The sequence below is a fragment of the Gavialis gangeticus genome, unplaced genomic scaffold (genome assembly GCF_001723915.1).
Source record: "Gavialis gangeticus isolate Ggan-Ray unplaced genomic scaffold, GavGan_comp1, whole genome shotgun sequence".
NCBI classification, from domain to species: Eukaryota; Metazoa; Chordata; order Crocodylia; family Gavialidae; genus Gavialis; species Gavialis gangeticus.
This window is the reverse complement of record NW_017729025.1, coordinates 78,081,298-78,096,630: the sequence shown is the minus strand read 5'-3', so window position 1 is coordinate 78,096,630 and position 15,333 is coordinate 78,081,298. Positions and strand designations below refer to the sequence as shown.

At 43.3% G+C, this 15,333-nt stretch overlaps 1 protein-coding gene across 1 annotated transcript in view; it reads left to right on the top strand.

The window, feature by feature from the left end:
* The first annotated feature begins 13,120 nt into the window (after nucleotides 1–13,120).
* EMC7 (ER membrane protein complex subunit 7) overlaps nucleotides 13,121–15,333 on the top strand; it is a 20,502-nt gene continuing 18,289 nt past the window's right edge. The window contains exon 1 of the mRNA XM_019518970.1: nucleotides 13,121–13,408. Coding sequence (XP_019374515.1) covers nucleotides 13,164–13,408 — 245 coding nt within the window. The 5' untranslated portion in view covers nucleotides 13,121–13,163. The remainder of the gene's footprint in view (nucleotides 13,409–15,333) is intronic.

Genomic DNA, 15,333 nt, shown 5'->3' with positions numbered 1-15,333 from the left:
AAGGTTTTTGCGGCCCACTTGCAGCACACAGAGCCAATTTTGGGGGCATTTTGGAGTGGCCTCACCCCTTGGCAGAGAGGCCCTGCCCCTCAGCGCTAATTGGTGGAGAGCCTCGGGGGGGGGGGGGGGAGGGAAAAGGGGACCGGCCCCTTTTTTTTTGCCCCCTTGGGTCCCCCCCCCCCCCCGCCCCCAGCAACAAGCCCGGGGGGGGGGGGGGAGGGAAAAGGGGACCGGCCCCTTTTTTTTTGCCCCCTTGGGTCCCCCCCCCCCCCCGCCCCCAGCAACAAGCCCGGGGGGGGGGGGGGAACGGACAAGGGGACAGCTGCCATTTGTCTGCTGCCCTTGGTGTCACCCCACCAGCCGGCACCTTCATCTCCCAGCAGCAAGGACCACTGGCTCCCACTGGGGTGCCAGCATTTTATTTTCTTTAAGCTTTTTTTGTTGATTTCACAGACAATCCTGGATTTCGTGGTTTCCACAAAATCCATGAAACTGAAAATTAAGTAGGTCCTTAATTATAGCAGTAAAGAATAATAGCAAACAAGTTATGTGAGTTGTTCACATCATGTTTTTCTCCTTAAACTTGAAGATACGTCTGGTATGACCGTTGTGTGTCTAGCTGCCTGTTGTGTGATCTAATTGCCTTCCATCATTAGGTGCATTTGATGATTCTTAAAAAACAACTCTCTAGATTTGGCTAAATGGAAATATTATCACATTCCCATTTGCTGGCCCATTCATACCCTGCCATCATCTCTTGTGTAATCAATAAATAACAGGCAGCCTACTTAATAACCTTCTTCCACAATTCATATTGATCATTTTATTTTTATTGTTTGTTTTCTACTTTCTGTTTTTACTCTGGGACTGATCCATTTAATGGTTTTGTAATATCTGTTATAGAAACATTTTCTAAAGGCTCATATTTAATTTATATTTAACAGTTGTTCTCTATTACTTTTTTCTGGTAGCCTCAAACAATTCTAAAAGGGTGGAAAGTCGTGATTTTCCTTTGCAGAAGTCATGCTAGCTTGCCCCATCATATTGTACTTAGCTAGATATTTTATTTCTAGCTTCAATTATTTTCTTAAAATAAATGTATTAACTTGAAGTTGCTAGTATTCCCCATAGAAACTGTATTAGCTTCTATAAAGTAGCCAATTTTAATGACGGATTTTTGTCAGCACCATTGGTATTACATGTGAAGTTCTTTTACACAGCTCTTCCACAAATCCAATCCTGTCTGGTTGACTTACCACACTTAAATTATCAGGGGGGCATTTCAGCACCTCTTCTGACACTTCAGTGTTTGACAGTGCCTCACTCTTATCGCTTGCCAAAAGATACTCTGAACTCTCTCCAACACCCTCTGGTGAAGACTGATACAAAGTTATCTTAGCTTCTCTGCAAAGTCCTTGCCTTGTTTGAATAATATTTCTTAGCACTTCTGCTTTTAAAAAAACCCGGAAACTAATGAATGAATTATTTCAGAAATCTTTGTGTGGAAGGCAATTATTATTTGACTCATTCAGTAAAGGAAAAATAATAAAGGCATATTAAAGGATTTAAGTCAAAGGACTTACTTTAAGTCACAGGATGTCTGTGGCAAATCTGGCATAAGACCTAGCATAAGAACTCAAGTATGCTCGATTCTCAAGCCCTCATATGCCGTAAATTTACAAAGCAAGGCTTTATAACAAGGAAATCTGTGAGATAAAGTAATGAGAACTGAATCTGAAAACAGATACCAAAGCTAAGTGTTTGTACAACATTTCTAGGGAATATTTTCTATATTAAAAATGCTATTTTTTGCAGAGTGGACAAAAATGAACTGTTGTGGCAAAGCTACATTGTAAGGACACATATCACTCACTAGAGTTCAAAATAGTGGTCCCATATTTGCTTAGGCTAAAGTCTCTAAATGCAGATGATCAAATGGGCATATTTTTTAGTGATGAAGTAAAAGCTAGTAAAATTCCTGAGTAACGATATTCTAGCTTAATAAAACAAGTTTCTCAATAACAAGAGATCTCAGAACTGTAAAGTTACATGTATTTATTGTTGTCTTACATTTGTAATATACTTCCACAAAGACAATCCTTTAGTACAAATACAAAAGGAACTCTGAAAAAGAAATGATAGTAATTGGTTTTGGTTGTAGGAAGTTTTATGCTTCCTGGCAGAAACTGGTGGAGGTAGCAACAGGCCACTCTTAAAATGATATTACTGAAGCCATTCTTCAAAGGACTCCCTACCATTTGGAAAATAATTATGTAATTGAAAAGAACCTGTTAAACGTGAAGTGCAGAAGTGAAATATGGCTGCATTGAAGCAAATAGCAACACTCCCTTTACTATTAAGGGTGGGGGTGGAGGAGAGATTTCACCAAAAGATCATAAAATAACTTCTTATGGTGGATCTGATTTTAAATACACTCATAAAGTCAACACAGGGAACTTGAATATGACCCAAGTATTCCTTATTTTCAAAACAAAGTTTGACAAGCTCTTATGGGAAATGTAAAATGACCCAATCTTCCAACAACTCAGAAGAGTAATTTTAAATATACAGCCAATGGAAAATTTTCTTGGCATTATGGAGATAATCATTGCATAGCTCCGAGCCTTTGTTGGGAAGAGCAGCATATTCTGCTCACTGGATACTTTGGTGTTTGGGTATTTTTTTTAAAAGCACAAAATGTGAGTGAGGCATGCTATGAAAAATCCACCACACTTATTTGGATAGTGATGTTAGAATGGATCAAAAAATGACCCAGAGCCAAAACATCAAAGTGAAAAATTATCAGGATGCCAGAGGAAACAAAATGCCACTGAAATCCCATAAGAATCATGATCACCCTTGACCCAAAGGAGCACAGATCTATTTGGACTAAACACCAAAGGCTACTTCTTGTTATTAGACTGCTACTAATATTGTTTTAATTAAGCTCTTGTACAATTCACTGAATAGCAATGTGATATGCAATAAATTAGTTTGTTTACCATGGGATTCCAGATTAATAAGAGATAATAGTGTATCATTCACCCCAGCAGCTCATTTCAGCATGTCTCTTTGTTGTATCATCTCAAGCAAGCTATGTCAATGCCTTAGGATATGAATCAAAGTACTTAGCAGAAAAAGCTGGAGAAGCAGCAAAGAATTTGATTTATAAAAAGCCTTGGAGAGTCACACCTACCACTGTTAGTATTCTGCAACACAGCTTATATTGCTTCCTTATGATAAACGGTTCAGAGACTTGCATGCAAATAGAGAGAAACTTTAGTAGAATTTCAAGTTCTTTAGCTAAAGACAATTAACTCTGATGTAGTTACAAAAGAAATATATACCAGGAAACTGGAACACAAAACTACACTGGGGGTGCATCTACACGAGACATTTATTGCGGAGTTGCCTAATTAGCTCTGCAGTAGTCTCAGTGTCTACACATATGGTCCTATTAGGCCACAAGAAACTAATTACCTCCACTGCAGGTTAGTGCTTGTAAATACAAGTACTATCCTACAACAGAGTGCTTTAATGTACAACGATGCACATGGAGATGCTGATGGGACTGGCTGGGGCACAAGGGTGGTTCAGTATGGGGGCTGCCTACTGGCTAGCCCCACACTGGAGCACCCTTGTGAGCCAGTCAGCCCCTCCACAGCATGTTGAGCTGGGTTGGAGCAGCCCTGGATTGGCAGGCTGACCCCACTTTCTCCTCTCCCTTCCTCCCCTCCAGGCTCCCTGCCAGCCAGGGCTGCTCTGACCCAGCTCAATGTGCTGCGGTTCTGGGCACACATTCAAACACAGCACCCGGGAGCAATAAACTGAGGAATGATATGCACCCGAGTTTATTGCTTTGTCCTAATAGTAAGAGTAGATGCACCCTGGGACTGTTAGACAGTGGATCCTATTGCAAGTCTTAGATTCCAAACAGAAAATAGATGGAAAGTTATCAGCTCTGCCACCAGCAACTAGGGTATAAATTCAGGGACTGCTCTATAGGAGGAATCAAAGACATCTAAACAGAGCCACTGGCTGCATCTACACGAGACACTGACTGCACGGTAGCCCAAAACTACTGTGCAATAGCATCATGTAGCAGAAACCATGATGTGATGCTATTGTACAGTAGTCTCTGGCTACTGAGCAGTCAGCATCACAAAAAAAGTTGTTGATCAGTGTTCTGCACAGTAATGTGGGTTACTGCGCAGTCAGTTAGTACTTATTTATACAAGTTTATACAAGTACTAAGTGACTGCACAATAACAACTGTGCACTCAGCATCTTGTGTAGATGTGGCCAATGAAAACAACTGCTTTCTTTCTTGAGGTTATTTAGCATGCTACTGACAACACCTGTTCAGGGACAAAGTATGTCTCCAATCACGAACAACGAGTGCTGAAACACACACAAGCAGATTTTGACTGATAGATCTATCTCAATAGCAAAACAACACACTGCAGAAAGGACAGTTCTAAGAATAAGAAATGGTCATATAAGCGAACAATTGTGGTCACTTCATTTGCTTATTTTTCCCAAAGGTTAAGTCTTTCAGCACCATTTCTTCAGGGGAACATATAAATTAGAGCAGCCTGTCACTGACTGCCTGTAGAATGCAGTGCTCTCAACATCTTTACAGCACATAGTACTGTAGTCCCATCCCTCTTAACCCTGACCATCAGGTTTTGCAAATATATTAGAAGCTGTCTTCCTACGCTGCCTTTTTCTTCAGGAAAGACAGGAAAACATCCCTTGGGGAAGCTGAGTATTGTGGATACTCTTTACACCTGACATACAGGAGCTGTAAGAGAGATGAAAATCTTATGTAGGGCTTGCACCTAAAAATGGATAAATCTCTCAAGATAGTATTGCATATGAAAACATAATAAAACAGCTGAGATTCTTTGTCAACGTGTTGTAAAGGAGATAATATACTGTATTACGGTGAGGACACCTTGTGGCTAAAGTTGTATATTATGTAGTCTGAACCCAATTGGAATAGAAAATTAACATGGCATTTTAAATACGTACCAAAGTATCCCAATTTGTATATTCTTGGCAATCTAAATGTTAATAATGAGCAGATCATTCTACCATTATGTAAATAATTGTTGTCTATATCTGCAAAAGCAACAATAGAGGAATTTAAATGTGCTGAACACACACATTCCCACATCCATATATGATTCTTGTATCTACATAGCTCAATCCATGGTATAATTGATAAATTACTGTGTGTACAATTACTACTGAATAGAGACCATTCCATTTAGGCAGAGGCACATGGGCCAGCACTGAAGCCAAGTCAATTTGTTTAATAAATGATTACTTTTATAAATATGGCAAAAATATATAATAGTTCTGAGAGCTATGTGTGCGCTATAGCTCAAATTTCAGCAAAGGTAGGTGTAGTGCGGTCAGATTTTCTTTTCTTTCATTTGTTTTCCTTACAGCAGAAATGTGTGCATTATTTCCCTTCTTTCTAACTCAAAAGTTGCTAAAGGCAGGGGCTAGCATTCTTTTCAAGCAACAGGCAAAAACAAGCTGGTTCCAGTCCAGTGTGGGCCAGGTAGCTTTGGTGGTGGGTCAGCAGTCAGTGGGGTTTGTCTGCACTCGCGCTGGAACCCAGAAACTAGGAACTGTGCTCAGTTCACCACTGCTGCTGTGTTTCCCAGTACCCAATCTCATGCTGGGGTGTAAGCATACCTTTCAGCCAGATGGGAATTACACTGTGTCCAGGCAGCTGCTCCTGGCATTTCTCCCCAACTGCACCCCCACTTGCCCCCCCCCCCGCTGCATCCACACTGCTGCTAGTGGGGAGCTGCACCTGGGCTGAGCAGCTAGCAGCTGCATCCACAGTGCTGCTGTTTCTCCCTGTCTCCCTCTCCTCACCCAAATTGCAGCTCAGGTGCAACTAGAAGGTGCCCAGCCCTGGCTTGGTTCCCCACCAGCTGGAAGCTGCGCTCGCACTGCAGCTGAGGAACAGGGGTGAAAATGTAGTATTGCAGTAACTATAATTGCTTTGATTGCTTATATTGTTATTTTTTTTATATAATGAAATATTTAATCATTAAGATAAAGTAAATCTTGTATACTTTACTTTTTATAATATTTTGATTAGTCATTATTAGTGTTCTGGAATTAACCATCTATTTTAAATTTCCTATTGCTTAGTATAAATGTATTTGACCAATTGGTCTCATGATTTTAGATATATTTGACCTATTGGTCTCATGATTTTAGAACTTAAATTTAGTATAAGGAAAATGCTTATAAAAGTTTTGTGGCATGTCTGGCGTATGTGGAAAGAGGTAACAAAAGAGTGAATGATGTATGTATGTATGTATGTGACAATGTGAAGGAAAACAGTCCTCTTGCAGCAGGTGAAAATAGCCTTCTGTGGTTTAAAAATTAAAGGCTGTAGTGACGTCCAGTCAGCAGTTAAGGATTACCAAATACTAGATCATACTTCACCCTGAAGGCTGAAGACTGCAAGGAACACCCCCCCTGAAGATTGCAGACAACAAAGCCAGAAGATCATGTCCTACCAATCCCAGCCTGTCAACAGGACAAGGAGAATGACCTTTGTGTCCGACTCAGAGCAAGCTATAGGCTTGTATGGACAGTGATCACTATAAAGAATGAACACAAAGACAAAGCTTTGGGTCTTTTCCACCTGCAAGGAGGAGTTTTGGGCGTGTCCAACAAGACCTGACTCCATCTCTTGTGGTCAGTCTGGCCAGCCACCAAACTAACCTGAGCAACTTTGCAACTTGGCAACACCTTAACCTTTGCAGGACTGTCTAACTCTGTGTGTGTGTGTGTGCGTACATGCATCTCATTTGTAGGAAATGAATGAATGAGTGAATGACTGAGTATGTATGGTAATGAGTGAAGCAGACAACCTTACTGTTCTTTATCCTTTTCATGTTGCGTGTTTTGTCTTATGTTCCAATAAATGCAGCATTGTGCCTTATCCTCCGATAGGATTCCTGCTTGTTTTTAATTCACACTGTGCACACAACAAAGAGAAGTGGCAGCAGTGCAAATGCAGCTTCCAGCTGCCTGGCTCTAGCATGGGCATGGGCAAAAGCAAAGCCTTTCTGCTCTGCAGGCCACATCCAAAGGCTCTGCAGACTAGATTCAGTCTGCAGGCTGGATGTTGCTGACCCCTGGCTAAAGGGATGTTGCTTATTCTTGTGGGGGGGAGGGGAAATTCATCACTGGAAAAAGATTAAGCATGGAAAATTTCAGACCAGAATGAAAATGTTTCAGAAACATGTAACCATACACAAATGGAGCCATGCAATAGAAAGCGTTTTAACCTTAACTATAGTAAATGCTACTGGAATCAGTTCTAAAGAGATTATTAAAACAATCGTTGTTTTTAGGCATATATTATTAGGAGGAGTGGGGAAATACATCCCTGACTCAGAAAGGAAGATGATGTAGAAGGGGAAAAATGGGAGGTGACAAAGTGGCACCAAGCAGGGGAAGGATGAAGAGAGTTCTTTCAGAAAAAAAATGATTATCTTCTTAAATTTCTATATTGTACCTATTTGCTATGGTGATGGGTGGTGACAAGTTGATACAGAGTTCTACAAAGTATTCCATGGTTTTGTGCCTTTTTCCAGAATACTGATGTCTTTGACATACAGTGTAAAAAATTACACAAAGGAAAGCACCACATGCACTGAATTTGAAACAGGTACATTGTTAGTAGCAAATAGGGAGCCATGGTGCAAAGATACAGCATGCACTCCTCTCTGCTCCTACTTTGGAACAAAAATATCTTGAGGAGTCCTGTATTCAGGGAAGCACAAAGACTACATTTGGATTCTGATATTAGCTTACCAGTTATGTTCTTAATTTAAAAAATAATAAGCTATGTTAGATGTACTGTACAGTCACAGTGTAATACTGGAAACTACCAGTAGGTGGCACAGAGATTCCTTCTAATGATAAGTCTGTAAAAAACTGGTGTTAGACAAGAACAGGCATAGGTTGCTGACTTGTCTACATAAATTGCACATCTACTTCAGGTAAGCTGCTTACAGGCTGATGCAAATGAGCTACATGCCTTTTGTGTTTCACAGGTTACTATGCTGGATGGGAGAAGTAATGATTTGATCTTTGTACTCTTCTGAGTAGTTCTGCAGCAGAAATTACTTATTTTCTTTATTTTTTAATAGTATTAAAAACAAAATGTACAATATACATGTACAGTGCACTGTTTTGTGTTAATTTCTATTACTATAACATAGCTTAATAAAGGGTCTCTTTCCTAATGCCCCAGGTAGGATTTTTCCCTTGACAGAGTTCTACACCATTACTCACGGCTTCCTTTTTTTTGAAACCATCAGGAAGTGAGTACTGAGTACTGCTTCTTCACTTTCCCCTTGGAAGGTTGTTGTGGATGGTATTCTCAGACTCTTGATCTCCTGCATAAAAGATTTGCCTCGATGCAAGAATTCTTGTGTGTCATTGATAAGAAATCTGAGAGTCCTTTGGGACAGTGAAGTGGTAAAGTGAGATACAGAATACTTTCCCAAGGTTACTGGGGATGACCGCTGCTTTAATGAATAGTAAGCAAGTCAGTCAGGAAGGGTGACTGCGTTAGGGACTACAAATCTGTACTAAGTTAAAAGAATACCACTCTCATGGCTGAATAGACCAACTTTAACCAAGTTTGCTAGGAATCAACTTGAATTGCATCTGCTAAAAGGGTGCATGGGAGAGAGATGTCTCTGATCAAGTGTCTCTGTTCACTCAACATTTAAAAGACGAAGAAACAGATTTTCAGAGGGGGCAGATCATCAGTCAGCATCTTTCTCCATTGGCACAAGATTTATTTATTATCCACCTTGACTTATAAAGGAAACACATTTTGAAAGCATGACCCGAGGTCTTTCTCCTTTCTCCTGAGAAAAGGAGATAGAAGAACACGGGCGAATCCAGAATTTCCTAAAGGGTGGTGCAGAAGCAGCTAACTGCACTGCAGGGATGGCTACGGCTACACTTCCCCCTCTCCATGTGGGCACCATGGGATTTCCTTTCCCCTCCTCTCCCTGCTCAGAGGCATGTCACCTCCCATCCCATTCCACTGCTCCCCTAGCTACCACTGCTGCTGTCCCCAGCAGTCCCAGGGAGTAAAGGAAGCTGCAGAGCCATTTCTGCCCACTCCAGGCAGATGAGTAGGGGCTGGGCTCAGCTAGGAATGAGGACAGGGACAGCAGCACTGGGGATAGGCAGAGCCAGGTTCCCCCTCCCCATGCGGGCTCCCAGGGGAAAGGGAAAACTATTCACCCACTGTGCTGTTGCCACTGTCTCCATCCTAGCTGAGCCAAGACCCTATGGTGGGCAGAAACAGTTCCGGAGCTTCTCCCTTTTCTTATCCAAGGTGGGAAAAGCAGCAGTAGTGGACGAAGAAGTGGGAAGGGAGGGAATGTGCTTCTCAACATGAAAAGGAAGGGAAGGGAATTTTTCACCTGCTTCAGGGACTTAAAAAAGTCCCTGGAGGTTCCTGTAGTGTGCTCCAATCCAAAAGGGGTGCAGCCAAGTGACTGCGCCTCCTCTGAAGCTGTGAACTACAAGCAACAAATTAAAGTTTAGTACAGATTTACGTGGAAAATATCCCTTCTATCCAGGTTGCAAAAACACTGACGCAGAAATATGTTTTAACTATGCGTTTTTGTAAAATCTTTTTCCCTGTTGTGAAATCCTCTTGGCACTATGTTGTTCTCCTGTGTGCCTTGGAATATATCATCTGTCAGAAATACCACATATTTTATGGAGCATATAAAGGCTGGTGCTATTTTGATGCTCTAATCTGGATTGTCTGAAAGTCTCACCAGGTCCCTCTGCTGCTCAGTTTGTATGTTTGACCATCAAGTGTAGTAACATGGGGATAGGGTTGCAGTATTATCACTATGGTGATATTATCTTATCCTATCCCTCCTTTTCATTTGACACATTATCAGCTGTCAGCTCTGAGACATCAGCTCTCCCACTCTCAAGCTGACAGCTTTATTGAATGAGCGACAATTGGTTGAAATGACTAACTCAGACATGACTGAGAATGTTTGTAAGGAAAGCCTTTTGAGCAGTTTGTCATCACTTTGTGAGAGTGTATGACTATGTACAGGCATTACATTTCTACCTGGAAAAAACCTGTTCTCCCTGTAGAAACGAGTGTACAAGCATTCATTCAACTACCCCAAGGGAAGCATGCCCCTTCCAGGAAAAAGATCTTTCAGGTGTTAGCCCTGAAGATCTCCTTTGTGAGGGAGTTTCTCTGGCAAGACTGAATATTTTTATGTTAGTCGTTGATGCTGCTGGGTGACTTGGCTAATGGCTCCTGGGTTTACTTTTGTGCCAAACTTATTTGAAGTTTCTGAAACTGAATATCTGGGTGGCTTGTCTTTTCAGTGTTTTCTACTGCAGTATTTCTAAGGCAATTTAATGTTCTGCATAACAGGCACCTCTATGTAAACAGTATGTAAAAATTAACCTGAGGGAAACCTTCATTCTGGAATACACAAAGAGCAGGGATCCTCTCCACATTACTAGAATATGGTACAGAATCCAGTCTCTCTTCTACAGATAAGTGGGTTTCTTAGGCTGACAGCTTATGTGTAGCCATCTGCTTCAGTAATGATTGTGTAAGGCAAGGGTGTCAAATTCAAGAGTTGGTCAGCTGCATCTAGACCATGGGAATCCTTGCAGACAAGATCCACACCTCATGGCTCCTTGTGGGCCAGACAACCCACTCCTGGAATCCCATTTGTGTTGCTTCTTCCCAGGGTTACCAGAACTGCTGTATCAGCACTGCCAGCACACAGGGGTTAATGTCACCTGCTGCAGATTTGCATACTGAACAGCAATAGAAAACCAGAAAACTGGTAGTGGGTAGGGTAGGGCAGGGACCACAGTGGATCTGGCAGCTGGGCTGAATCTGGTCTGTGGGTTCTGTGTTTGACATTCCTGGTGTAAGATAACATTGAGTTAAATGACTCTCAGAATCTACCTGCTACCTTATCCCAAATTAAGAGTTTGCAGCTTGTGTTCCTAGCAGAGCTGGAGATGCTATCTTTTAAGAATATCTGATAAAATAAATTAGTGTGTCACAAGAATTACAGTTTCTTCCCACTTATCTCTACTCATTCTTCATTTTAATCTTACAAATCCTTGCAGAAGAACAATTCAGGGTATCCCATACATGGACAAATAAATGATGGCTTGGTGTAGATTTGTCTTTACTGAATGTCTGCTTCTGACAATGACAGCTTCATCAACCCAGGAAAACAAAATACTTAAACTAGCAGTTCCCAATATGTGAGCTGCAACCTCAATTAGGGTCAGAACATCAGCAGATGGGGTCATGAGGGTGGGGGTCTGTGGGTTGGGAGTGACGGGTCATGCTGAGGAAATGGGGCCATAAATGGGGTCATGCTGAGGAAAAGTTTGGGAAGCACTGACTTGAACCAAAGGGATTTACAACATTTAACAGGGCAAATAACTTCAATCAGCAAGTAGAAAATGCTGATTTAAATAATGAATTTTTAATCTCAATTCTTTTTGCACCTTTTACTTATTTTCCTAGGTAAACTCAGTTCTTACAAGTTTGCAATCACTTCATATGCAACTAAATACAACTGTACTCTAAAATTCCTGCTATTTTTTGCTGACTAGGAAATGCACATTTGTACTTTTTTAAAGCAATTACGCAGCTTAATAGGCATGTATTTAACGCATAATTTTCACATTTTACATTAGAAAACCATGAATGGTGCATTTCTTATTCACTAGATGCTGAGTGATGCATTTGGACTGAAATGGCAGTTCAGCTAAGAATGAGCAGTGGTGGCTCTTGAACACTGTGTTTGGGGGTTAAACCCAGTCTCTTACATGTACCGGAGACCTAGAGAGGGTATGGGGAGAAAGCGTTTATCAAACCATGTTTTGTATTTGAAGTGAGCTGATCTGGGAAACCAAGGGAACCCTCCTTTCAGGAAAGTGACCACAGGCATATATACACATACCTATCTGTTCCAGCGCTTTAGGAATCCAGCACATCGGAATAGACTCAGTTAATCGAGTCTGTGGAGCACATGAACTGACACGCCCAGCGCTGCTGCCTCGTGTATCTGTATAAACCATGGGCGCATGTGCCCCACCACTAACCAGTCAGGGTGGGTGGGGGTGTCCCCCACAGTCCATCACAAGGCAGCCGATCACTACGGCTGCTTCTGGAACTGGATGTGGCTGCTTCTGGGAGTGTCACAGTGCTCCCGCTCCCCAGCCGGCACTTGTAGGCAGGGGCACCTGCATTCCTGCCTGCCTGGTGCCTAAGTGGCAAGTGCGGCCACATGCACCCCCATGTGTCATCACTGGTATAAATGGTGGAGCATGCATCAGCACTAAGAAAATGGTAGCAGTGTGCTTTGAAACTAAAAAAACTTCACTGTGTTTTAGTCCAAAAGCACACTGCCACCATTTTCTCAGGGCTGACATGCAATTCACCATTTATACCAACGCATGTGACAACACACCGGACCCTTTTAAAAGAGCTCAGCACTGTATTGCATACATGCGTGCGTGTGCCCATTACCCACATGGACCACACGCACCCATTTAGGTTCCCCTGGGTGAGTTGCTGCTCTCCCAAGGAGCCACCAGCCTACACTTGTTTCTCCCGGGACACAAATGGCTGCTCCACAAGAAATACTTGGGCCCCACCAGGGTTCAAACACTCCCGCAGAGCAAGGGCCTGTGCGCTTCTAGTGGCAAGACACGCCTGTCCCCAAGCTCCCGCGCCCTCCCTCAGGTGCAAAAGACCGGCACAGGTCCCAGCCCCACCCTGCCCGCAACTCCCAACACTTCCGCCTCGGCGGCAGCCATGGCAAACAGTCCTTCCGCCAGCTCCTGCATCACATGACTCACAAGCTGGCAGACGTCCCACAGATTCCTTCTTCGCATGCGCCGCGCTCGGGCTCAGGTTCCCGGCGCGGGCCGCAGTACGCATGCGCCGCACCCTCCTGCCGCTCTTTTCCGCATGCGTCATTCATTAAGTGGGATGATCCTTTTCCCGCGCATGCGCGGAAGGGGCTTGACCTGTGGCCTTTCCCCCCCTCCCCGGGCCGGTGACACAGGGCGCAGCGATGGCGGCCTGGCCGGGTGGGCTCTTTTCATCGCTGCTCGTGCTGTTGCTGCTGCCGGCGGGCTTGGTGGGCTCAGAGGCGGCGGCCGGGGCCGGGCCGGGGGAGGCGCCGGGCGGGGCGAGCCCGGGCTCAGGGGAGCGGTTTAAGATCGAAGGCCGGGCCGTGGTGCCTGGCGTGAAGCCGCAGGACTGGATCGCGGCCGCCCGCGTGCTGGTGGACGGCGAGGAGCACGTCGGCTTCCTCAAGTGAGCGCCGGGGCCGGGGCTGCGTCCCCCGCCGTGCTGTGTAATATCCTCTTCTGGAAATCTGGGGTTCCTGATGCCCCCCCCTGCGTCACAGGGTTGGGTGACGTCACAGGCGTGACGGTTTGTGGCGGGGAGGGGGAGAACTGAGCGTCATGGGTTCTCTTTAGTCTAATTAGGGGAGGACCTGATGTGAAGGTGGCCACTCTATGCAGGGGTCCTGAGTCACTTGCATGGGTAGTGACAGCCCTTGCATCCCCACTGCCTGGGTCTCTGTCCAGTTGCATTACAGCCTTGTCCCCATGTCCCCAGTGTATTGAGAGGGTTTGCCAGGCCCCTGCCCCCCACCAACCCACAGAAATAATCCCATGACCTGATCTGGCTGTTGGTTTTCCTTCCTGGGGATGGCTCTAAAGCACAGCTTCTCAGCCTGGCGTGCCTGGAGATCCTCCTGGGCAGGGCGCATAATGTTTGCACTGTTTGGTTTACCAAGGTGTTTTGCCAGATAAACCCAGATGCTTCCAGTAGCCATCCACAGCTGTGCTCTTCTTTGCAACAAAACTGCTCTCCTGTTTTTCTGCACTCAAAATAAATAAATAAAAGTGGCAAGCGAAGTGCTGGCATTTTCTGAGTGGTTCTGCGAGTCTAAAAAGGTTGAGAACCACTGATCTAAGGATACTGTTAAGGGCCACCTGGGTAAAAGAAATCCACATTTAATTCTGAGCTCAGCAAATACCCTGGCAGTTCTCGCCTCTCACAGTGTAGGTTGTAGTTTTTGATGCTTTAGCACTCATGCGTCTCCATTACTGTCAAGTTTGGGTGACGTGGCTATGATGATGTATGATGATCCAGGAAAAATACAAGCGGGGAGGACTTTTTTGGACTAGTTGTAACCCTCTCAGTCATGGAGTTGGTCCAATAAAAGATGCCACCCACAAAAATCCTTCCCTGTTGGTCAGGATTTTCTCTGTTCTGGACTGGTAACTTCTCAGATAGGTAGGGGTAAATGCATGAAGGCTTTGACTGAGAGGTAACTTGCACTCAATTCTGAGTCCAATAAGGAAAAAGTTCAGAGAGGAGTATCAGAAAGATATCTAAGCTATAAATTGGAGTTACAGTGGCTTTAGTTGGCATAACTAAATCATAGCGTCCTGCAGGCACCGGTATATCTAGGCACTGATGGAATATAATCATTTCTAAATTTTCACTCTTGACTAATTTGTGGGATGTGCCTAAACTATGAAAGCGCTCTTAATTAAAGCATACTGCAACTATGAGGAACCAACTTCTAGAAAATCATTTGCTAAATTTTACATGACCTAGCTACAATGTTCATTTTTCTTTGTTTGCAGAAAAGTAAAGAAAGCATCAGTTTTGCTATAATAATATTTCATCTTAGTAACCTGGAAGAGTTCAGCATGTTTGTATGTTGTTATCTGAGTCCTGTATTGGAAGAGTGAACAGTGTGCCTTAAATAGCTCTAACATTTCAGGCTCAGCAGTGAGACTTCCATCTGAGTGACAAGGTACAGGTTTGCCGTGTCTTGTCATTCCTCATGGTTGGTGGCTGGTTGTGCTAAAATGGACAGCTAGCTTTTTGAGATGCTCACATTTTTGATTCTCAAAAATATATTCATAGTAGTAATGATACTGTCCTTTTTTATTGGAAGTGATAGAGAACAGGCTCTTGAACTTTCATATAACCTTTCATAAACTTAAGCCTAGTTTACACAGATTAGTGATGAAGTCAGTTGCCAGAATTGGACAAAAACACTAATATTTGAGCAAACAACTTTCCTTGAATCTTCTATTTTTTTTTTTTTAAAAACTCAGCTAAAATTGTACCAAAAGAATCCTGCACAGTCCAGATGCTAGTGGAATGTGTTCTGCACTCCATTTGTTTGGGGGGGGGGGAAATGGGGGATACAC